The sequence below is a fragment of the Zonotrichia leucophrys genome, chromosome 8 (genome assembly GCF_028769735.1).
Source record: "Zonotrichia leucophrys gambelii isolate GWCS_2022_RI chromosome 8, RI_Zleu_2.0, whole genome shotgun sequence".
Classification (NCBI taxonomy): domain Eukaryota; kingdom Metazoa; phylum Chordata; class Aves; order Passeriformes; family Passerellidae; genus Zonotrichia; species Zonotrichia leucophrys.
Window position 1 is genome coordinate 19,541,288 of NC_088178.1, and position 26,851 is coordinate 19,568,138.

The 26,851-nt window shown below is 38.2% G+C and overlaps 1 protein-coding gene across 1 annotated transcript in view; it reads right to left on the reverse strand.

Annotated features, from left to right (window-relative positions):
- ST6GALNAC3 (ST6 N-acetylgalactosaminide alpha-2,6-sialyltransferase 3) overlaps positions 1–26,851 on the reverse strand; it is a 215,333-nt gene that overhangs the window by 94,146 nt on the left and 94,336 nt on the right. The window contains exon 2 of the mRNA XM_064719679.1: positions 22,335–22,529. Coding sequence (XP_064575749.1) covers positions 22,335–22,529 — 195 coding nt within the window. The remainder of the gene's footprint in view (positions 1–22,334; positions 22,530–26,851) is intronic.

The following is a 26,851-nucleotide window of genomic DNA, read 5'->3' on the forward strand; positions in this document are numbered from 1 at the left end:
GTGTAACATTTGCTCTCTCCTATGGGGAGAATCCACAGACAGATGCAGGGAGGAAGGAATGGGAATAGAAGTTTAATAAGGCAGAAGGTAGGCAGGGATGGCAGGGAACATAAGGGGCCAAAGTCTCAAAGACAGTTAGCAACATATACAATATTTACCTTGTGGATCCTGGCTCGGGGGGAAAGTCTGAATTGACAGCTTTAAATGCCAAGAGAAAGGCTTTGTCCTGTTCAAAGATTTGGTATAAATACCTGACTGGGGTGGGTGAGAGTTAAGGTGAAAGCAAACTCTTCTCGGTGACACCCAGCGACAGACTCAAGATATAATGTGCATGAACAAAAATACAGGAAATTCCAGTCAAACATACTAAAAACTTCCCTATTGTGAGGGTGGCTGGCTCCTGGAACAGGCTGCCCAAAGATGCTGGGAAGTCACCATCCATGGAGGCATTCAAGCACAGCTGGAGAGAGAGCCTGGAACAATCTGCTCTGGATGACTCTGGTTGGGGATGAAGGCTGGACAAGATGATCTCCAGAGCCTCCAAACCCAGAGGCAAATCCAACAACCAAGCCCAGCTGAGCTGTGCTCACAGGAAAGATGACTCATGAGAGTTTGTGTGGGCTTTTTTCAAAGAGGAAGACTGTGTGTAAAAAACCTCTTGCAGTTCAGCAAAGAAAAAGGTGTATGGCTAGATGTATTTTTTCTGGATCTCAAAACCTGATGTGATACTGCTTCATCTAGCAGATTGATTTCTAAAGTAGGAAAGCATGGCATTGAAAAAGACAGAAAACAGAGCTGGCTATAAATCTTTCCATAGACAAGGAAACAAGGATATCTGTAAACAGAACATTCCAAGGTTTTACTGTAGAGAATCTGTAGTGCCATATGTGTACCTACTAGAACCACTGGAGCTTTTTTAATACCATTTTTGCCATTACAAAGAAAATAAATCAGGGCATCTAATGTAAATAAAACATAAAAATAAAATGGATAGCAAAAACTTTCTGCTAAGGAGAAAGAAATGAACTTGCAACCTTCCATGCCAGCCAGTAGGCTTTTTTTACACACAATGGAGTAATTTCCAGCATAACATATATTTTCAGTCCATGACAGACAATATATATATCTTAAATATGCAAATAGCATGTAGATTTTTTTTAAAAAAGGCTTCACTACATATTTTCATCTCTGCTTAAATGTATTTTATTGCTTTTTATTGTTAGCATAAAACTAGTAATAAGCTATATCTGCACAGATAGTTGAAGAGAAAGATTCAGGTCCACAGGAGCTGATCTCAATTGGCTGCTTTTAAATGCAAGACTATGGAGAGCTGAAATCATAGCTTTGGGACAAAACATCAGCAAGCTCTGTGCAATTATCACAAAAGAGTGGCAAAGTATTATACTGCAAAAACTCAAAGATATCTCTGTATCCACAGTGCAGATAATTACACCACATTGCACCAAAACAAGGAGGAATGAGGGACAGCAGCTCATTCAGACTGACTTCTGTTATTTTGTTTGGTTGCTCTGGTTTGTTTTTTTCCTTTTTTTTCTTTTTTTTTTTTTTTAATTACATATAGATATCAGCCCATGTTCTGGGAAGCTAACCAAGAAATTAAAATTTGTAAATACCACACATATCCAGGTTCATTTTGAAAGATTAAACCCATGTTTTCCAACAGGGTTGGAAAGAAAAAAGAAAGAAAGAATGGTGAAGTGCAAACTTCTGAGACGGAATGGTAGTAAAAATCACATAGACTGAATCATAAAAGGAAGAAATGGACAGTACAATATCCAGAACAAGGAGTGGATTTGAAGGTTACAATAAATTATACACTAAAGCCAACTGTACAGTTTATTTTCAATTGGTGTCACTTTCTGAAACGATCACAAGCAGGACCATGTTGCAAATACTTTAGTGAGCATCCTGAGCCGCTATTTGCAAAAAGGATGCTTACTGTGGATGAAAAATACAGCAGGAAAAATCAACCAAAATCACAGGTTTCTGTGATAGAATCAAATTGTTAAAAAAAAAAAAGAAAAAAGGAAAGAGAATTCAGGGAATACTCATGTAGTGTAAACGTCTCCTAGCTTCACTGCCTTCAGTGTACATGCATTAACTACCTCCCTTGAAATTTTTTATCTATTACAAATTTTTGGTAATTCAGCCAATACAGAATTTAGAATGTGCTTAAATGCTTTGGAATCCATTCCAAATCACATGAAAAAAAATCAATGCTTTTATTTTGTTTGGGATGAGGCTCCATTTAATATTTCTGGGGCTAAGCATGAGCTGAGGTGTTTTGCTAAAGAAGTATCAGAAGGAAATAAAGATTTCACAAATGTAATTTCTGTCTAAGCACTTAAATGCTACTAGTCCATCCAAGACAGTGAGTTTTAAACAATGTAAGGCAGGGCATTTGGACACCACAAGACCAGCTTCTTGAAGAATCCTAAGTGTAGCAGCAGATTATGTTGTAAGTTCTGGGTAAGTACTGGGCTGGACCCATCATCCTTGTTTGTTATCATTTATCTGTGCTCTCTGTGCTTCTGATTTCAGTTCACATGAACAGAAGTGAGAGGAAAATGTGACTCTACAAATCCTTACCTAGAAAATAGGGGTCACAACATTCAGCCATGGAGCTCAAATTAACAATGGTTCTGAAAAAATTTTGTATTTTACATAAACGCCATGACTTTCAGAGCCATAACAATCCAAGTCTCAACAAAATATTCCAGAAGGCTTCACAATACGAGGCTATGCTATTATGTGATTCATTGCCAAATTATTTCCATACAGTTTCTAAAAGAAAAAGGTTTATAAGAATAGAAAGCTTGGTAAAAGTCTGGTAAAATTGATATGAAAACTGCAATAAAAGAGTAAATATCATTTCAGAGTCAGCCATCTATTTTCACTGCAGCTTTAGATACTTTGTGAAAGGCCAGAATTCCTGTACGCTAAACAATCAAAAGGAAAAGATACAACTAAAGACAATACTAATGGAAAACTAAAATAAATATTAAGTTCTAGGTGCAAGTAAAAGGTCACTTGCAGCTTATTTTCTAACATAAAACCAAAGTTACACTATGCTTCCTTTGTTCCATTACTCGCCTAAAATCCATTTCCTTAAAGCAGAAAAAAAATTCCTTCATTCCTGTGAATCAATGTTTAATTATAGCACATTTGACTCAGTCCAAGAACTGGTTCTGCAAAAAAATACACACAGTGCTTTAAAGATGATGTCAGCATGGTTTGACACATAATGTAGACATCTTTATTTGTGATTTCTTGTCACCATAATGACACCTTTTGACTTCAGGCAAAATCTTAGAAAAGGGAAAGAAATTAATTGAGTTATGAGTATCTTGAGAGGGCAAGGTGAAAAAAGGCTCAGCTTTTCAAGCTTTCTAATCCTTTCTATCACCTGGGTTTGTATTTTGATGCTATTACTAATGCTGAAGATTACCCAACAACACCATCAGTCCCTTTGGTAGATCCAGCATGAGTAGAAATGTAAGAATTTAATTTTACCAGGAAACAAGACTGCTTCTTAAACTCTGCAAGTTGTCAGGGACAGCCCAGCCCACGCAGGGGTCTGTGCAAAGGAGGTGCCTTCAGGAATGGAGGCTGGCAAGGGAGGCTCTCACTCACCCCACATCCTCCCTTTGGCCCCTGCGCTCAGTCAGGGGGGTGAAGGGGACCTGGTGTGTGACAGCATCAGCTGAGACACGCAGGCATCTCCCCTCAGCCAGGGAGCACAGGCAACACAGCCCTTGCTCAACCCTTGGCCATTTCCTACTCAAGTGAGGCCAAATTTCAGAATATTGGAGTCCCACATCAGGTAAAGCAACTTACAGTGCAATTGTGGTGGAGCAGCTCAGGAGAACAGCATCACTGTAGCATGGAAATAATTTATTGGCATGCACAAGACAAAATGCCTCAATAAAGCTTATTTACATTCCTGTCCCTCAATTCTCCCTTCTCAGTCTCTCGATTTTTCTACTTCTGTTTTTATTGTTGTTCTGTGATATTCTGAAAAGTTCCACATCATACAGGCAGGTAATGCCAAGTAGAAAGCTGTACTTGAGAACCAAAGTATCTAACTGCAGTTCACAAGTTTCCAAAAGATGTGGATGAAATAAAATTAATGTTTTAAATGAGGGCCATAGCTAAAGACTACTCACACCCACAGTAGTCTTATTACACATCTCATTAAAAGTTGCTTCATCCAGACCATCATCAGCCATGAAGGCCTAGAAATAACATAACATGGTGAGTAAAAAACCAAACTGCACTGAAAACATAACTTCCTAAAAATAATTAAGCAAAGAAAAATTCATTATCACTGATGTAAACCCTTCAAAGCTCTGGCAGCCTGAGGTTTCCTGCTCTGCAGCATCATATCCAAGGTTCATTGCAAAGCCCTGTTTATCCAACTGCATTTCTCAGTAGTTCTACCTAATTAACAGTTTGGCAATGAAGGAGGCAATGGGGGAGGGTATATATGTAAATACACCAAAAATATGCTAGGGAACATTAAATGTGTAAAATCAAGCACTGAAAATTTAGGGAAGTGTCAGAATTAGAGTTGCTGTGCAGCCCTAATTGGGCAACCTTGTGTGCATGCACTATGATACCATCTTTAATTACCTGACCACCTACTATTTTTTCCACTGGACCCCTGCCTGCACTGACTGACATAATGAGCAGCTACTCAATGCCTTTGTTTTCTGGTTATTAGTCAATGTGTCCCCATGCCTCATTTATTGAGCATTATTCACACCCTGCTCTGAGACTTATTAATTTCTGCCTGGGCTGTCATTCAGTACTCACAGTAGCTCCTCCCTTCTCAAACACCATTCTAAAGAGAGACAGGAAAAGATTGTATTAGCCCTCTTCAACTAAAGAGGTCTGAGAAATTTAAGTGAAAGTTGTAATTTAAATTAATAAGAATACACTCGCTGGCGTACAGAACCTGAAGCAATTAGAATTCTTTGGTAATTTATATGTTGAAATAGTTTTCATTGACTTGAGCTATCTCTGTGCTGCATAAATCAGACCCAAGGGTCTCAAACTAAGCATTCAGAAAGTAAACACACACAATTAGTAAAAACATGGCTTGATTAGATTGGAATCACAAGGAAATTCTGTAACAGAGGCAAGAATAAAATAGAGCAGCCAGCATTAACACATGACTGTGCCAGCCTTGCCTTCCATTCCTGTAGTGTCCCAACTCCTTCACACATTTTCATTTCTTTAGCAAATGAGGCAGTAGTCCTAGCAACTTCTTTAAACATTTCCACCCAGCACCAAAAAAAGTAAAATCTGGACAATGAATGAGGTTGAAGTTATCCCACTCTGCAGAGCCATGAATACATCAAAGAATTCTGAATCAAAAGTAGACGAATTATTTTATTTGTGGCATTCCCCAGTTCCTGAACCTTGACTTTGCAACCTTACTAGTATTATGTCAACTTCATATGTAGAAAAGGATATTAAAAAAAGCCAAGAAATCTGTTCTCAGCATGAGAGTGACACCTGTGTTGTCCAGCAGGGCCAGAACCTGCCCATTCTCCACACAGATTTCAGTCAGTTGAATTAATACAGCAATAATGGCAGCAGCAGAACACCACTCTCTACTTCAGTAGCCACACTATTTCTCCTTTGTAATTATAACGCCAAAATTATTATTGGGAAAATATTTTTCCAATTAGCTCTAGTGAAAATATTTCCCCCTGACCAACTAATATGTCATTAAGAAATAAAATATTCATATTAAAGAAGCGTCCAAAATTTTTTGTCTAACAGATAGTCATGTTCCAAAATTCATTATGTAAACTAATTAAGTGGTATTTATCAAGACTGTGTTCTAAACTGCTTTTTGTGTCTTTCACCTACCAATTTTCCATTTGGCAATACAAATTATTCCCTGGACATACAAGCCCACCATCCCAGAAGCAAGGCAAAATAAAAGTCTGAGTTTTGCACTCAGGAGCCCTGAGCTGTGATCTGACTTACTCCATGTCTCAGGTAAACAACAACCTCAAGGTCCCACATCTGCAAAACAGAACTGCTTTGCTATGTAAGTGTTATTGAAGGAAAGCCTCTCCAGCTCAAACTCTCCACAGGCAATGCTGTTTGTGAAGGGGAAGTATTCAGCATGGTCCATGCAGAGAATTACCACGCCTCCTCAAGAGCCCTGTCTGCTCCCTGAACATGGGGATCAGTGGAAGGAGGCCTCTCCAACCCTACAGGGACTGGGAAACAGACATGCATACCAATTCCATACCATATTCAATTCCAGGGAAGCCCAGCTGTGGAAATCTGAGGTATTGGCATGTGCTCCATCAGTCAAATTTAAAATTAATTAAAACTTCTCTTTGCAAAGTTCTCTTAACTTGCTGTGGGGATTTAGCTACCAGACAGCTCGAGACATTATGCAAGTAAATACAAAGTTCCCATAACAGCATGATGGATAATGCCTTTCTCAGGTGCTCACTTTCTGTGCACAGCAGGTGCTGAGATATTAGAATTGAAAATTCAAAATATTTAAATCTAAAACTCTATGCAAATACATGTTCTAGAGGAATGATTTCAACTGAGTATTCAAAGTACAGAGAGGCCATTGCAGTGCTAGTAAAACATAATTAGCAAGTGACATAGCATTTACTTATTAATTGTATTTCTTTTGTAGCAACGCTTACAGGAAATGCAGCAAGAAAAAAAATTATAATCAGCAAAAATCTTTTCTGATGACAGGTGTTTTCTCCTATTAGCTCTGCAAAACATATGAATCCTGAAAGAACGATATTTCCTTTCAGTTTTTCCTAGCAGTGTGTATAAATAAAAACGTTAACTGCCAGGACATCATTTTCAGTATGCTTGTCTTACTTCAGATGTGTGTTTTCTGTTTGGAGCACAGCTGTTCATATTTCCCAACATGAGCTTCAGTGCTGTAAATATCTCCTCTATTGAGGGCTACTTTCCTAAACTGCTGCTCAGGGGCCACGTGCACAAATTGTGTTAGTGCTAATGCAAGCTGTGTGCATGCAAATCCATGCACAGCACTCAGAACAGGCACACCACGGACCTCGACCCCAACGCTTCGCCACTGAACCAGAATTGCTCTATTTAAAGCTGTGACTGTGACATAAATCAGCTTTTTCAAAAGGCTTTTATTCAGCTAAAAGAACTCGTTCTGGGATAAAATTTAAATAGCTCGTGCTGCAGAACTGCATTAATGAAGCAAATTACTCCCAGCAACCTGGAAAACAAAATAATTTGGAAACTGAAGACTGTCTGGGGTTTATGGCTACATTTTTTCAACAGTTAGAACTCTGCATTGTGTTAAGCCCAATTTCTTCACTTCTGAATCTCAAAAACAAGTCCTTTGCCTGTCAGCATAACACAGCTGGCAGCACTATTGCCTCTCCACTGGAAGGTCAGGGATTCACATCTCTGACTGAGACGTGGGCTTGTGTCCAACGCTGACACTGCAGCAGAGGTTTGGGGGATTCTCTGCACAGCTCAGGCTGCCTGCATGCAGAGAGACACCAGAGCAAGGTCACTGCTGCCCATCACTGGGGACAGCCTGGGTGAAAGGTAACAGCTCCACGGCATTTTTCCCAACAGCAGGACATAAGCATGATGGCTTTAAGAAATATTTGCTTTGAACAAAGAGCTTTGGGTATCTGAGAATCTTTGGGAGGAATTGTGAAACAAAATAATAGAAATCCATGCGGCTATCCAAACCAGGCCAACGATGTTTCCCTCCTTACTCTGCAAAGCTTTCTTTGTTTAGGAGAAAGGGCAGACTGCTTCCAAGAACAATGAGAGCACAGAGGTCAAGTACACATGATTACATTTTGTACAGATGGGGCATAACTTGTACATTTTTAGAACATTGGGTTCATGAATCTCCAGTTTTGTGATGGAAAATTTGCAACAATAATTACCAAACTAGGTATATTTCAGTCAGTCTGCTGCTTTAGGAAGAGGGGGGAAATGCAAGAAGCATGAGCATGGGAAGTAAAAGCTGTTTCTGCACCCTTTTCTCTGAGCAGTCAAGTGGATTCTGTGGCTGGTGACAAAAGTGGTGACTCGTGGCCATGTACCCACCCTGTGCCCCAGCTTTGTGTGACTACAGGGACAGAACCTGATGAACAGACATGGGTATTTCTTCATCTCTTACAGGATCAATCTATATTGTAAGATCAAGAGCAGAAAGAAAGAATGGCACAACTCCTGATGAATGCAAGGCTGCTGCTCTGAAGGCAGTGAGATATCTCATCTTTGAGTAAGAGCTAGAACAATACAGAGATAACGTAAGAGTGTCAAGAGAGCAGGGCTCCTCTGCCTGGGAACCTGGGCAGTCCCTGAAATCTCCCTCTGTGATCAAGGGTTTCATCTATTGCTCCGGACTACAAACAAGTAAGATCTCTCTTCTTTGTTTTGTTTTTAAATTGGACACTGTCTGAAACAAAGATGAGCCTAGAAAGCAAATTTTGGGTACAACAAGAGATTTGATTTAAAAAAACCAAAATAACCCAAAAAAAACCCAAAAAAGGCATCTGAATTGATTTGAAGGCCAGAAATTATAAAATATGTTTTTCTTTCTAAGAAAGCCTTCACAAGGATACTGAGAGGTCTTGCATCATTTCAGGTATTAATAAAATAGAGCTCTTCATTGTGTTAACTTGAGAAATCCTAGGGAAGTCTCAAGAAAGGAAATATGTTGCTTTTTTCATTCATGTGACAGGAGAAATAAAAATAAAAGAATATCAGATAAAAACCAAATTGGACTAAAGTTGTCTTTGACCACAACTGGAAATGAGAAGGAAAATGTAATACATACATAATAGATAGTGGAATAAAATTAAGCACACAAATAAAATTGCTGCTTCTATAAAAATAAAAAATACGCATATACTTAATATCCATCATGGGAAAAATTCCAGTGAAGTTACAATTAGATTTTGAGGGTAATTTCAGCAGCAACCTATTTCATTTCTATAACACTATAATGATTTCATCAGTAACAAATTCTCTAGGTAGTATCACACTGGAAAGTTTAAGGATGGCACCATTAAATAGCATCCAAAATTGTTACAATCAACTACATATTACACAAAAGGGTGCATTTCCAGATGACTGTTAAATGTACCAATTTACCAGATTAGCATTTTGCTGAAAGAAACACTCAGAGCCTTCAAGAACCTATTACCTATGGACCAAAGCTCATGTCAAGTCCATTTTCTGCTGCAAAAATAAACTCAGCATCCTTTCACAATAGAACCTATAGTACAGCTGAAAATATTACAGATTACCATGTACTGTTCTGTTATGGAGGGGCAAAACATGGGGCTTTAAATGCCTCTGAGCACAGGGCTGGGCAGGCTGATGTGCTGAATTTATGCAGATGTTTCCTCACCTTGTTCAGGCTCCCTTGCTCTTACAGCCATTGCATGGAGCTGTGAGCTGTGCTTTGCAAAGGCTGACAGGGTTTGGGCTGTGAACCTGCCCAAACAGGCACCTATTTAACAGGAAAGGAATCTTGCAGACACACTCACAGGTTCCACAAAGCATGAAAACCTCAGGTTTCACTTCAGTGGTACTGGGAGCAAACCTAACCATGCAATCAAGAAACACCCTTCCCCTCCCAAATCACCACAATCATTAAATAATAGACACTGCCTCTGTGCTGAGCACTTTTAAAAATGATGCTATTTCAAATACAAAACAGTAGAGAACTCTTGGACATCCTTAGGTAGATAAATATTTCACTGCATCGGGAAATAACTAATGGTTGTATAGAGAGATAGATACTCATATTGGAAAGAAGCAAAAAAAAAGAAAACCTACATTCATGAATCCTCTAGCAATTTAAAAATTCAAACAGATTTTAAGATGTATTATGCAATAATATCTACTCACACATCTAACATAGAAATGCCTCTTAGTGATATGTAGTTGCTAAAATTATATTTATGTTTATAAAGATCTTGCCAGACAAACTAGATTTTTCAAAGAAAAATTACACGCTTAGTGAGTGAAGGGAAATTACTAGGGGCATTCTTCCATTTACTAAAGACTGATAAAAAGACAGATTTTCAGGAATTCAGAATACAGCTTCCTAGATAATTGAACAATTAATCTGAATGTACAAGAAATACAAATGTATATACAAATCAAGTGTTCTGAACATAAAATGAAACTCTAATTTCTTAACAGATCCATCCTGTTATTCCATTATGAAAACTGTTCCTCTAATGAAAAAAGGCATTTAAACTGCAAGAACACTACTACAGACTGAATGGGAAAAATTTTGGCCAAAAATCCTTTTTGAAGAATAATTTAAACCACTATAAGATTTCTGATATAGACTGAAACAAACTAAGGAGAAAAACCCCAACAAACCACAAACCAACCAACAAAAAAATCACTTTGCCTTTCAGTGCTATACCTTTTTTTAATTGGCCTCATACAACACCATATTTGTGATCTATTCCTTGCTAAATCTGTCTTATTTTTACAATCTTCAGGAGAAAGATTTGTATTTGTGCACTTTGATTGTATTTGCAGAAACAGTGCACAAGCATGAGGGAAGTCACATGGTGGGCATCATCTTGGAAAAAAATGAAGAGCTTAATCTAATGGAAAAAGATCCAAGACATGTTAGGAAAAATAAATCCAAGGCAATTTGATATCTAGAAACAGAGGGGCCATGTTATATCATCTCCTGCCTTCCATTACAGCTCAATCCCATAGTGAGTTGTAGGAAACTGAACACCAGGAAGTGAGGGAAAAGTGGGCTTTTTCCATGGATGAGTTAGGAAATATAAAGGAGCATTTAGCTTGATAACATGGTGATAAAAGTGAAACTGCATGTGTCCATACACACTGAAAGAAAAAAAGAGAATAAGAACTAGAAGCATCTAAGATCTTTAAAAAAAACAGGAAATAAAGAAACACAGACAGTTGTAATATTTGCCATATCTCAATCTCAGAAAATACTCAAGTGGTACCATGTGATCTTCTAAGGGATGTGGGTAAATGCCCAAGAATTGCAGTTATAGCAGCAGGCAGGTTAAAACTGAGATAACATGGAATGTGGGTCAGTCACGTACTAGCAGGATGATGAGTGGCCAGTTGGCTTCTTTCAGCTCTAGATTTTATTTTTTGTATATGAAACTATTTAGCACACACTGAAACGAGCAGAAACTGTATGCATTATTCATGCTATTTGTGGCAGCCAAGCATTGTAGTTTCAGTGAACAGGACTGGAAGTAATACCAGAGGAAATAGAGACCTTAGAGGAAGACACTAATCTCAGAAAACTCAGAGTGTCACTGTAATTTTTTTTAAGGGTTCTGTTATGGTAATAGTTATGTTTGCAGAAAATTATTTCTGCACTATTCAGATAAACAGCCTCACAGAGGGCCATTTCTTCCCCAGGAAATGAAGAGTGGATAACACTCAGAAGAATGGGAGCAAGCCATTTAAGAGCAAGTGGAGGGAGCTGGTTCCTATGTTATTATCAACAGCCTATACATAACAAATGATCAAACGATTTAGATTTTACAGCAGAACTTACCTTGCACTGCAGCCAGCAGAGGTGGCAACTAATTTCAAACAGGAAACAATATCACCTCTGTCTATTGCTTGAAAATGACTTCTCATCTACAATTATCTGTCAGTTTTACCTTTCCATTTTCAGCTATCATCAGCCCCCATACCTACAGAAGTCCTTTCTCCTTGATGCTTACACTCAGCTCCAAAATAATTTATTAGGAGTTACACGTGCTTATCAAAGACAGACAGGATTCATGCAGAAATTAATGGCAGCCTATGGAAGTTGCTATATATCATTATATAATACATGCCAGCACTGCTGTCACAGTATGTGGATTGCCTCATCCTTTGTCAATCAGAATGAAGCATTAGTGCAGTGCAAAGATTATTTTTGTTGTTGTTCTGACAATAAAGTTCTGACTGTAATACAATGGTAATAAGGGATAATCTCTCTGGGATAGCAGATTCACAATCATTTTATGACAGTCAATATGACTATAACATTTCAATTTTTGAACACGACCACAAGTAACTTCATCAAAAAATGTTACTTGCTCTTCATAAACATTGATTCTTTACAAATATGATGATCCTGAAGCAGTCAAGAATACTGTGGACTACATCAGCAGCAGGACAGAAAACGAGGCAAGCTCGTAACAGTTCCAGGTTGTTCCTCTGCCCATTCCCTTCTGAGTAAAAGATCAACACTAATCATCATTATTTGCATTACAATAATGTCATCAGCTCCACCCCCTGTCACTGATATACTGATGGTGACAAGGCACATTCTGCACCAAGGGCCAGCTGGAGCAGAAATGAATAGGACAGCTCCAGAGCAACCTCACCAGCATGGAGGATCCCAAAGGATGATCGCACTACCTCCAAGGCACTCCTGTGGGACTTTCTGAAGGTCTGCCACAGAGACAATTAATGAAGAAGCACCATCTGCTATGTGTCTGAGAAAATTGCATTTTTCTGGCTTCTTACTGGAGAGCTGGTTCAGCCTTGGAAACACTAAAAGGGCTGCACTCAGCCTTTGGGAAACACTGATGTGGCTTCAAATAAACTCTTTTTGGGCTCACTCCATTTGAAAAAGAAGTCATTCTAGTAAGGACATTAGAAGGAAACTTAAAACAAACTCGGACTTGAGACACAACTTTGCCACAGGTTCTTCTGCTTTGAAACCTATTTCCAGATGCTCTTCCAAAGGCTGCTACCAGAAGACTGGATCTATATATTCATCATGAGGCCACATCTTGATTCCATCAGGAATCAAACCTTGAGCAGAATGCAGCAATAGGTGGCTTAAGAGCAGCCTCTTATCTCCTAAATCTCCAATCTATGCCTTCAAAGCATAAATAGTAATATATTTTGGAGGAAGAGGAAATCTGATGATCTAGTGAAATAAATTCTTGGCAGTAAAGGGCAAGCCAAACTGGAGGGGAAGCTGAAGAAAAATCAGCAGTTTTGGACAACACGAATTGGCTCTAAAAAGGAAGAGCTAATAGGAAATAGGATTGACATTACAAATCTTTTACATGTTAGGAATAAGATGACACAAGAAACTGTATTGTAAGCTGGAAAATGTTGATAAATCAATAAAATTAATTACACACAAAACACCTGAGAACAAAACTGACATTCATTGATCAATTCCATAAGACACTGTATGTCATCAAATATAGGGTTATTGTTTTTACCTAAAGGCCAGACTTTATCCTTCACCTTGGTATTTAATTTCTGTTGTAGGATATTTGCCAGTGCTGATCTAAGCTTTCAGTGTACTGCCCTGGAACTACTCTGGAGTCAGTCCTGAGCATGCAGTCAGCCATTTCATAGGAGTCTGAAGACATCTGTGTAAAAGCTTAGAGATACACTTTTTCAACTTGATGCACTCCAGAAATTATATTTTTCTCTTTACAAATGTGAATCCTAGGTACCAGCACTGAAAGAGGCAGAAAGGAGGGGGGGTGAACTAGAACCTGAACTAGAACCAGGGAAATCAACCCAAACCAACTTGCACTTTGGCTGGTGTAATAATAATGCGAGACCCTCGAGTGCTCTTTTCAGTCTCTAACTGAAACAAAGCAGGTTCCATCCCCTGGAGAAATATTGATCTAAGACTGGTAGCATTTTCATCAATTTTAAATCCAAAACTCTGGGTCCTAACTACAAGAAACTGTTAAAGACAAATTCAAGAAGTGCTACTTCAAAAAATGATGTTATTAGTTGCAGAAAAGAGGACTTGCCTGGTATGAAAAGGTAAAGGCAGTAATATGCATCCCTGGGGCTAGGGATTAAAAAGGAGGATGAATTGTTGTTATTAAGAGGACAATCCCAAAATCACTCTAGTAATTTCTCTGCTCATTTGGGGATTTTCATTTAACATGGTATTTATTCATCTAATGGGCCAACTGCTTTTCTAAGTGAGAGATTACTGTAATCTCTGACTAGCTCAATATAGAAAATATATCAATTAGAGAGAAAGAAAAATAGAGATGGAAGAAAGAAATATTGCAAGTAACAAAGAACTTCATTTTTCTCCCTCTCACCTCTCCCCAGATCAAACTGGTCTTCATTTTAGAGTGCAGCTGCACGGACACCATTTGCAATGAACTTTCCAACATTGGTAGGAATATAATTTATTGGTTTGGAGGTAGTTACAAAATTATTTGTGATGAGTACACAAAATTTACAGCTAAACTCACAGAAAGTGCAGCTCCTTGTAACAGATACTGTAAGTCTATTAAGCAGAGCTCTAAGATGCACACGCTGCCAGCATAGTATTGCCATTAATGGGCATAAGATTTTTGATACAGCATTTATGCAGGTCTCTTACAGACCAAATAACATGTATTTGGTAGTACAGACTAAGGTATTCAGCCAGACAAGAGCAACTAGCCCAAGAAAAGCAATTATTGCTGGTACAATTTGCATCTGCTCCAAGAGGGTCTCTGAGCTCATTTCTCTCTATGCAGCACTTACACCACTCCAACTGTTCCATCCTGGTTTGAGAGCAGACAGCACAGATTAACAGCTCAAATATGCATTTAAGGTTCACATTTTAATCTAACAAAAAGCCTAAGAGAAAAGGCTCATGTGAATGAAACTTTCCACCCACTCAGAGAACAACACAAAAGACAGAACTCTGTGCTCAATCCGCAGAGCCTCCCAGCAGAACCCGGAGCTGCCAAACGCAGGCTGTGACAGATGGCCATGGGAGCAAACTTGGAAAGCAAAGGCTTTCAAGGAAGATGGCTGAGGCTTTAAAGCTAACTAGCAATTGGCATGGCTGTCAGTGTTGGGAGTGTGCCTCCTGAGCGTTCTGGCTGCTGTGTTTACATGTGCACCCACAGGCGTCCGCGCGCGGCTCCCGGCACCGAGGTATTAATAGCTCTGGGTCAGCCCCGTGCTGAGCATCTCTGCCAGAAGAGCTGTGCTGGGCAGCAGCTCAAAGAGTTGAGCTCACTGATTGCCACAGCCAGCAGGAAGCCCTTGTGTAAGAACGATTGTAAGAGCAGAATTCCATTTTTAGTGGCTCTCTTTACTCTATGGTGTATTTTATACACCAGTACAAAGCACACCTCAGCTGCCATCACCAAATCCAGAACTGTGACACTGTGCTGCAACAGACACCTTGAATCTCTGTGAGAAATGGACTCCGAGTATACACTCAGGAGGGTGACACTGGGTTTCTTTTGATGAAGGCATCCTCATTTTTAAACAGCAGTAGTGGGAGGATATTCAGGGGGGAAATGAGAGGGCACTGCTCTCCCAGCTGATGAACTGGAACACCAAGGAGACACCTCACCTTACACCAATGGCAGCTCATCCTGCATTTGGCAACTATTACTGACAAAAGCTGAAATAATGTCATGGTAACAGAAGTCCTCATACAAAGTAAAATCAGTAAGTTCTTCTTCATTCCCTTCATTTCTCATCTTTCCTATTTTCCCCAGAGGTTTGGTCTCACTCAAGAATACATTACACCAAACCTCTCTGCTCTTTTCTTTACCAGTCCAAAGAATACTCCATTCACTTTTCTGGTCCACCTGCCATTTAAACTAAAACAAAACATTGCTGACAGAAATTTGCCCATCAAACTAGCTAACTGCAAAAGTCAGCTTTTCTTCTAAAAAGATTTTTCAGAATTTTTGCCAGATGATCCCAAATCAATTTTCTAGGTGTCGTGTCTCTCTTTTGGGGAGACATTGTTCACACTTTCCACATGGAGAACACAACTGGCGTCTTCTCAACACGCAGACTAACATTAGCTACCCCTCAGCAGCAGTAGAAAAAAATCCTCCAGAAGGTGTAAGAAATCTCTGAAAATAACACATAACCAAGGTGGACGGCAAATCTTTGATACCAGTGACCTTCTGCAATATAACCTATAAGCTCCATTCAGCAGATCAGCCCAGCCCATGACTGCATCACAGACATTTATTTCTACCAGCCCAGGTTCTTTAGGGATTGACTTTTGAAGGCACAGCTCACTGGCTGATAGTAATCTCTTCTCAAGTCCCTTAGCTGTTTTTTTTTTTTTTAAGCAGAGCTGCCACACAGGCAGCACTGCTTGACTCATCACACTGAGGCTCTGTATGGAGCAGATTTAATTCCTCTATATAGAATACTTGATATATTTATCCTGGCACTTGACTTTTTCCTCATGAGACACCATCAGAGTCGTGGCAGCTTTAAAAACCTAAGCTTATTCCATATATACAGAAGGAGAATGGCTGAGCTGGCAGGATTTGCTCCACTGAGGACACACATTATCTGTGCTCCCCTCTCTCCTGTAGGTTCATAGCAGCCTGAGTGGTTTCAAGCGGACCTTGCCGCTTATTTGGATCATTCTCTCCTCTTCCAGGCCAAAAGAGGGTTGGAAAGAGGAAGAGGGCAGTGAGGATTCTGGTGAGGTCTATTTGTTTAGTGAGATTTATTTCTATAATAGATGTGGTCCTGGAGTTGCTCATTTGGTGGTTAAAGTCCTTGGCAGGAATTTTATTTCTGAGTGTGTGCCTGTGGCTCCCAGAGCCAGGAATGGGAGCTCTGGTACAGCTGGGAAGCACAACAGGGTTGGGGGATCAGGAACCACCAATCCTCCATATGAATGTCTCTCAGTTTAACAGGTAGATTTGAAATACAAATATAAGTGAAGTGTTACATCACATTACATGTGATTGTCATGTAATCCTTCTAATACTAATCCTTCTGCAATACTTCCAAAGAAAATTGCTCCTGAAAATTTATAAAATGGAAGCAGAAATATTTCCAGATGATACGGCATGTTTAGTTGTACTTTCATTACTGTTATTATTATTACATTATTTCTGAGGCTGAAATAATGAGTAACTGTGCAACTGTGATAAAAGAATGTGTCTTAGAAGGGATATAAATGATAAATTACTATGAAACAAATGACCTTTTACTACCAAAATATCCTGTGAATTCTTAAGTTGTAACATAGAACAAGATCCCAAAGGAAAAGACAGGATAGAAGTCATCCATGTGTCAGAAATTAAATACTAAAGTAACTTTCTGGCACAGGGAGTTTTGGCTGATGCAGCTTTTTAGCCTCTCTAGGACACAGTTTTTCCAAGAAAAGTATGAAACAAGCATCTCTGGAGTCAGCTGAACACACCATTCAAGTTCACAGTCTGGTACCTTCTCTTCTGAGATGAAACCCAAAGCTGTTCTCCAACAGCACTCCAATATTCTCCACTGACATTTCATAGTGTCATTTTCCTCCATTACTAACAGAGGCAAAACAAACCTTCCCAGGTTGGTTGCTAGCTTTACATTTTTATATTTTTTATTTCTTACAAAATTTCAGTCTTTTTGAAAAATGTTTCTCACTTCCCATATCAGGAGAGGAACTAATATTAAAACATCACTCCCATTCTTTGCTTTCCTTATGACTTTTTAGTTTTTCAAGTTTTGTAAGAAAGGTGGTGTCTCATGGTTGGTGTGGGTCCATCTAATGATTACTTATGACATGTTGACAGCTATGGTTTTGCTATTGTTGAAATTGTATGTGCCTTATCTTACAGCCAGAGACCACATCACAGCCCATATTTCTGCAGGTTATGTTAATTTTTCTCTACATTTCAGGTAATTTTTAAGTGCACTTAATTTATTGTGTTTTGAAAAGAATAATAAAAAGGACAACGCAAAGGTCTGTAGGCTCCTGTTAATATTCATATCTGGGGTATTTCATTTGTGGAAACCTGCATTCATTTAAGCCAAGTTCTACTACAGAACTTCTGGCAAAAAGGAAAAATAAAAAAAGGAAGCAGATTTAGGCACTCCAGTCCCACATGTTCATAGCTGTGTGTGCCACAAGTGGTGAGCAATTAATGCTTGTACCCAGGCCTGTTCAGTTTAGGGACAAAATGGGATGGCATAATATGATCCAAATGTATTTCTTCAGTATCAATACAGTACTGATGAGTTTTGCAGTTATGACAGGATTTTTAAGAAGTCTTAAGTGCTGCAATGCACATTCCTTCTATCTAGTGCTCATCACTATAATGCAGGATCCTTCAGTGCTCACGACACAAAGGCTCTTTGCTCCCTCACAATTCATTTCAGAGGAAGCCATTAGATCTCACAGCTGCAGTTTAATGTAGGGATTTTAGGTCATCTCAGAACTTACCCTTTTCCAAGAACAGTTTTAATCATTGTTCAGTACCTGAATATACTTTTATAATTATGCTTCAAGTGTTATTGCAGCTATATTTCAGGTTTTACGTACGTAGGAAAATGCTATATTATTTTAATACTGACGGTAGAGTAAAAACCTATTCAATATTCACCTTTCAGGAAGCACAATCAAATATCCAAGAACACTATTAGACTTGCCTAGCATAAAGTTTCAAACTGCTAATGGATTTTAAATTGATGTCATAATGCTGCAATTTAAATACATGATGTTCATTAATTTTGCCAGAACTCTTTGTAGAGTAGGAGTGGCATGAAAGAAGGAGGAAGGTTATATTTTCTCTACCTGCTTCTTTTTATCTGCTTCCCCATTTCTGATATACAAAAAGAGTCATTACATCAGCTTGATGTGGGTGGGGGGAAGTTTATTCCAGTAGGTTTCAATTGGGTAACCACCGTGGAGTTGTATCAAATTAATATTTTCTATGAAAAAAAAAATCACCAGGAATAGAATAAAAATAACTAACACATGATAGGCATGACATTTCCTAAAGACAGATTTCATGTGACCCCTCACCAAAAATCCATAGGCACAAAGTGGAGGAAATAAGGGAAAGAAAGGTCATCTTGTTCATACACCTCCTTCTCACTGAAAGGTCAAAATTCATGTATTGAGTGAGACAGCAATATTGCAAAACAGCAGCAGAGCTTCCCATAAATCTCAAGGAGTCATCTTGGATGTGGATATTGAAAAGGGAAGAGAGATCTCATCATGGAAGGCTACTACAAGATCTTCTCCTACTGAGGGGAGTGAGGGTGGGCTCTGGATAGAGATTTTCCAGGTGAAGAATCCCCTATTTCAGGAATATCTCCAAAGTGAAACTAAAATGTGTCTAGACATAGTGGCCCAGTATATACAACACTTCACATCTATTTGTATTTCAAATCTAATATATTTACTGTACATAAAGACAGTTTTCCCAAAGCTGTTGCTATGGCTACAAATCAAGGAAACCATAGCAACAACCCTGTATTATGTACAGCCTTAATTGTGGATTAAGTTATGTCTCTCTTTGCATTTTATATTAAATATTGCAATACATCTAGTTTTAATCTTTTTTTTCAGATTTTAATAATAAAAATCCCACAGTTCTACAGTGTCAAGTCAAATACACAACACCCTTGAAAAATGTCTTTACAGCATTCCTCTGATCATACCTAATAACAGCCACATCATTGTTTTTTACTTGAGATAAACACTAATATTCACATCATCATATTTCCTGATCTTTTTTAATACAAATTATTAAACACCACCATTTTAACCACGTAATTGCTTTTCCATCATCTCATAAGATTTTTCAAGTCTCATCTCACTCAGTCCTACCCCCCCAAAAAACAAGCTCCTCCTAACTTAAACTTTTATTGCTATGGAAAAGATTGGGGAGTTGGGCCTTTTTTAGTTTGATTTTCTTTTTTCTTCAGAAAGTAAGTATGCAATAGAGAGACAGGAAAAGCAGAGAAGTAGCTCATTCTAGATTTTCTAGCTTCCTGTCACTTCAGATGACTGATTGGGTTGGTGGCAAATGATCCTAATTCCTCTAGTTTGTTGACCTTGCACTTTTAAGTTACACTAAGGAGTTGGCATGCAGCCAGACCCTGGAGTGCAGCCTGAGAGGAACAGGTAAAGGAGAACAGAGAACAAATGTGAAGAAAAGAAGAAGGATGTTAGAAGTGGCTGAGGAACAGGAGGGAGTGCTATCAGACAGCAGGAGACACCAGTGGGTGACAGAATTCAAAGGACACTCTAGGAGTATGTGAGCACATTCAACAAAGAATTCATTCAAAGAATTCTGCAAAAAGATTCCTTCAATAGAAGAGAAGAAGCCAAAATTCACATCTCTGAAAGCCTTCCCTCCTATCTTCCCTTCCATCACTTTATTTTCTGATAATTCATTGTGGTGCTGTTTCCTCACATCATTTGGTCCCTGACGAGACACCAGGTATCCCATTTTGCAAAAAAACCTGGCCACATCTGTTTGGGGCATTAGTCTGTCTCATAGAGTAAACTTTTCTGCTTATTTTACATACCACAGCAGCACAAAAAAAAAAAAAATAGAAAATATCTAAATTTTATGAAATTAGCAGAAATTCAATGTATTTGACACAATAAAGAAACTAATAATTGAGATTTTTCTGGCTTTATTAATAGTATAATAGTATACAAATGCTTATTTGACAAAATATGTGTTCTAAAAACCATAGTCTGAGAAAGCTGTGAGTGTGAGTTAGGAACATGAGCTATGTGAAAGTTTTTCAAAAATTCCCTCGCACAGGGAATAATTAAGTCAAGAGTGCATTTACAATAAGCAAACCATGTTCAGGTTCTCCATTATCATTTTAATTAGCAAATATTAATGCAATCTGCAAATACAACAGGGAAAACAACTAAAATTACTAAGTTTAAGGAGTCCTTCATGATCCAAGCCAAATTGAGACAAATGTGTTACAAATTGATACCGGTCACCAGCTTTCAGGACATTCATTTCCATTTACTGTTAGAACTTCCAAGCGTGCTATCAAATTTAGGAATGAATTAAGGCCCTCACAAACTACTTCTAACCTCTGATGAAGTCAATGGTGAATAAAAATGGATTAGCACACTCCTCCCCAGTTATCAGTTCAGACTGATAGTGATCCAGTGACCATGGCAGCTCTGCCTCATTCAGATTCCACGCCTGCCACTTTGGCAGCAACCCAGGGACAAGGAGAACACTGTGCCCTCCCATTCCTGAGGGAGGAAGATGCTGGGTGAAGCCTTAACCCCTCTGAGCTCACCAGCACCTCCCATTCCTGTCACTGGGATACCATTCACATCTGAACAGTTCTCCTTTCACCTGCTTCGCCCTTTTCTGTTTTATAGATAATGGCCTCCAAAATAGTGCTGCATCTTACAGGAGCAATACAGTATATGCAACACTTTGTATTAAAAGCTACATATTATTGACATACATATTGATTAAAAGCTACATATGTTTAAAAGGAGCTTCCTCCTAAAAACTGCATCTCTCTCATTCTGAGTTCCACATTTAACCCACTAAAGGTAGGATAATAACTAACTAGTCCAACACACTTACAGGCCTAAATATAATGAAGTGGTAAAGTATTTTCGTTCTCTATAAAGCTGTTATGTGAATGAATTTCACTCATTAATAACTGTAATTTTATACGAAAAAAACCCCTAGCAGTTAATGGAAGTCTGATAGCATTTCTCATGACTGACAGTACCAGAACTGATCACAAATTATAGAAAGAGCTCAATTTTTATGTTGCCTTATTTTAAAAGATTCCAAATATTGCAAAGAGAGTGGAAAAGTCTGAAGAAAATGCACCACCACCACCAAAACCCAAAAATGGCGCTAGAAATTTCGACAACTAAGACACTTTAAAGCACAGGTCCCTGTAAAACCTAATTTCATCAGACAAGTGTTTTTATCACACAGCAAGTATTTTGCAAAGCAGATACACATCAGTGAGTTTTAAAGTACAGAATGCAAATACATACCTAGTTTTGAAATAGCTATCAAGTATTAATGCAATACTTCCAGAAAAATCCAGCTAACCTCTAGCTTTATATATTCACTTGACTCACATATTCTCATTTCACATATCACTCCCTTTTCCTCTTTCATGCCCATACAAACAAAAATGAGCTATTTCTTCTTTGGGAAGCCCAGGCAAAATGAAACATTTTTAGGACCTTATTACAACAAACACAAGAAAATTCCCTTTTGCATTAGAGGGATTGAAGGACTGAAATTAATCTGAAAGATTTTCTTGTTTGTATAAACAAGGTTTCACTCAATAAAGGGTGATATTGAGGTCACTTCACTGCTCTCCCCACTGCAGACATGACAGAAATTTTAAAAATTTCAAAGGTTATTTAAAGTGGTAGGAGACTTCTAAAATAGCCACTTTGTTCAGAAACACCCTTGTTCAGTTTTTACACTGGGCAGGTTGTAAAAAAGCATTGGATGGGATCGGAGAAAAAGAAATCTACTGGTCCATTTGGTCAGGCTGTTAGAACCAGGTCTTACCTCTTGTGTTTTTACATTTATGTATCCATAATGAGTTTTCAGAGGCTGCCTTTGGCCATTAGAAAATGGGATCCACTTGACTCTGGTTTGTCCAAAGCAGTTTAGGATCAAAGGGAAAGTTACTTCATTTGTGAGACGAACGATGATCAGACAGAGGAATGCTGCAATGAAACTCACGGCAACAATGGACTTTCTCTGTAATGAAAAGAAGAAAGGAAATAAATTATTAAAATTGAGAGTCAGTTTTAATAAAAAAATACATATCCTTCAATTGGAGGATGAAGGAAAAACACTTGAGAAAGCTTTACGTGAAATTATTCCTCTGGTAGTCACCTTGCTGCAGGAGCACAAGGAGACAGGTGACTGGATTGTTTTATTTCAATAAATTTGCATTTCAGAGGTTTGCAGAGTTTCTTTTAAAACTGGTTGCAAATGAGTCAGTTTTGCTCAGAAAAAAAAAAAAAGGCTTTTTTAAGGTTCAAAAAACATCTATCAACTTTAAATTTTATTCGCATTTGGAATAAAGATTTTATGTAAACATCCACACCAAAGTCTTCACTCAAAATCATCCATCTTCCAGGGATGACAACACACAAAAGGAAAATGCCATCTGCAGTGACACCACACAAAATTTAATGGAAAGATTACCATCCCCACAGATCATTCCATACAACAGAATTCACACTATAACTTTAAATAATTTAGAATAAATTGTTGGTGAAGTTAGCACCACACTCTGCCTTATTCCAGGTTCATGAATTTGCCAAGTAAGGTTATTATTTTGGACAAGAGGATCTCCATTGTTAATAATTCAACCAATCTGAAGCCTGTAATTAGTCCTCCCCTTTCATCTCCAGCCCATGCAGTCAGCTGGACTGGAGAATGTAATCCCAGAAAGATCACAGCTTTTCCCCTGGGTAACTCCCCAGTCTGCAGGTGAAACACCTGTGAGAAAGTAGGATGCTCTCCTTATTTTTAGCTATTTTTTTAATACTGCAGTCAATTACTTCTAGACAAATTACTTAAGGACAATCATGTCAGTTGGCATGTGTAAAGATTCTAGATATGATACTCAATTGAAAAGATTATTTTCACATTTCCCCTGTGGGAATGAAACAATTATCATTTACACGTGTTTTTACTGTACTTTAATTGCATTCTAGGTTTACCTAATTTGCCACAGTTTAATTACTCTACTGAAGGTAACTCTATCATTGTAAACAGTAACACTTACAGAAAATACAGGGGGGGAAAAAACCATTTGCCTAAGGGCGTATGCATAAGTGTATAATAACACTTAATGCTGGATGACAGAATCTGATCATCCCAATTCCCATCTACCAGCTAATTCCCAACTAACCAGCACAGAACACATTTAATATTACTTATTTTACATGATGGCAATAAGATCACACATGGTGCCATGGTAAAGGCAAGCTCTCCTTGCAACCAGATACGATTAATCTGTCCTTGCACAACAGTGAGAATCACAATGAGCCCACAGCAAATGGGAAGGGATGTTATGATATTCCCACAAAAAGAGTTAACAAAATAATCCATTGCAGGGTCAATTGCCTGGCTCTGTGTTCTGATGTACTGGGAGGTTACAGTTTTTAAGATAAAAGCAATGAGAGACTGGGCTGGAACACTTGGGTGAAGGAGGTCACTGTGAGGAGAAAAGGAAGAGGAGGATGAAGAAGTATTGTGGCAGTGTGATTCAGTGAGGAACCTCAGCCAGCTAATGGCTGTGCAATGTAAAATTAAACCCAGCAAATCTTCAGAGGGCAGCGCAGCAGCCACAACCCAATCACAGCTCTCAGAATTCATGGAAGCCACTGCACTTTTCATCATCTGCATTATAACAGATTTACATTAAATTGCAATAAAATGGTTGGGGAGCACTTCTGTGTCACTTCTCTTTGTAGCAGATGGAGTCAGAAACATTTAGCTATATATCAGAGCCTTGTAAGTGCTAAAAGCAGCCAAGATGTGTGGTGCAAGTGATAATCATAAAGCAATGAGAAGGAGCATGGATTAGTCATATTATTTATTGCAAATCAGAATTAAAATATTGCAAATATTTAAAGGGGAATCTAGAGTCTCATTCCACTACATGAGCATGTTTCAATCAAAACATCCACAGCAGGAAGCAAGATTGCTTGTATGATGCTACTACCCCATTTCCACATACCCTATCTTCCTGGTTTATTGAATATCACTTTTTACTTCCTTTATTTTGTGCAAATCTGTTCTGAACTTGAAAATAGTGCAATCAGCTTTATGTGCTTCTCACAGAGAGTTGTTCTAAACAGCCCTTTCCCTGAGAAACATTCAATTGTGTAGCTAAATTTCTTGGCCTTCACTGCGAACCCATCTGATTTTTATATTTCTTTTCTTTAAATGCACTGTATTACCAGATGAAAGAAAAAAATATGGCCTTTTGGTTTTTTATGTAAGAAAATATTGTTTGAAAATGAAAACAGCAAAGATTTTTCTCTGTGTGTTGCTTAGCCAGAAAGAATTTGCACTAACAAGAACATTCAAATGAGAGAAAGGAATTTTTACAACAAACAGAATTAAGGCATCTGTTGAAATTGTTTTGGAAAAAAAAAATCTAGCCATATGCAAACCCAATGTTTACTTATCAACTTGTACAAAGGATGTTGGTATTAAGTATTCAGTTCCCCTGCAATTTTTGTTGAAGGCACGAAATCCAACAAAAGGCATTCTCTCTGGGAAAGACTACTGCAAACCGGCATTTCAGTGGCTCCATAAATTTCACTGTAAAAATACTGAAAAACACCAAAGCACATACTTTTTATAGTTTCAGCCTTCTAAAAGCACCAAGTAAAGAAGTCTGATCAGTGGCCACAAGTATTCTACAGGGCCTATTCCCTTAAGTCCCTATGTTCCTTACCTGCCCATTAAAAGAAAAAAACAAAACAACCAAACCTAGGTGCTATTTGTCATTAACTGCTTCTTGTAAAATCTCCTTTCCTGCAGGCAAATGGATTTTGTTACTGGTCCTCTGATAAAATTTAGCATTTGAGAATCCAGAAATTCTACATGTCATTGGGATATGACAGAGAAGTCTGAAGCTACATACAGGGATGAATATCAAATTGTAATTTGTCTCAAAATTTGTCTGCATCAACATTTTAAATACTCACATATCCTACCATTTGGGAGAGCTTAACCAACACTAATTAGTAAGTCAGCAGAGAAACAAATCTTATTCCTTCTCAATTTTCAGTTCTCATGAATGCAAATTGTCTCTTAACAAAAGAAATGTTTCTCTAACATGGACATATCCTGTGCATAAATCTCAATCAATCCTTTTTTTTTTTTTTAGCTAATCTAATGTAGACATTTTGATACTGACAGCATTTACATAAGAAATGTATATCCAGTTATAAACATCTTTTAAATGTTTCCCATTTTTTCACATACTCAGTGAGGGGTACACAGTAAGACATATGTTAGAGAGTTTCTTACCTGGATAACTTGCATGGTATATTAGCTATTGTTACATTTTATTTCAGTCACTATAGTACCTGACTAGCCTAGATGGCAGTGGCAAGAACAAAATTACCTTTCTCATGAATACAGGGTCCTCTAGCTGAAGAGGGAAGGAGTTTACCTTTAGTTAATGAGATTAAGTCTGCCTACAGTCTCATTCCCAGTTTAAAAAAGAAAATAAAGAAAAGTGGTAGAAGAGGAAAAAGCTGAGATCAGAGTACCCAGACTGCAATACCTGAGACCCCACTGGGCCAAAAGCTCTCACTAGGACTAAACAGTTTCTTCTAATTCTTTTTATTCAATCCCCACAACAGCCCCATCCCACTTTTGATGTCGGTTATTTCTCAGGCACCGAGCTCATTCTGTCTAGCATGTATATCAAAATCAATAACTAGCAGGCATGAATCACATTCAATTTATATCTAGGTTGTTAAAGTAAGAATTGAAATAAAACCGGGATGTCATACTACTCTGCTGCATAGAATTTAATTAAAAACTTCATGGGAATAAAACAGTAACTACTTTCAGGGGTATAAATATTTGGCAACATAGTCCCTAGCACTATTTATACGCTTCATATCATCGAGTTTTGGCTAATTACCAGTGCCAGGGTGATTCATTAGTTTCAGTTTGGCAGGAACTTGACAGTCTGAACAAGTTTTAGTCATTTTTCTTTCATAATCTGTTAAGAAGTGAGATGACAAGAATAATTTTTTTATAGTTCAATAATACCTGACAGAATACTAAGACAAACATTTTTTGTGTTGTATTCAGTTGTCTGGGAGGGAGGGAGGAAGGAAATATTTTCAGCATAAGAAGATAATTTCTTAAGTTGTAAATTTTGCTGAGATCTGTACTAAGTATCTTTATTCTGCTTTCTAGCCAGAGCACAGCACCCTGCCACCTGGCATGTATTATATGGCAGAGACTATCAAACCACTTCACGAGCAGGAATAAATCCCCATCCTAGTGAGTTCCACAGTAAAAACCCATTTCAC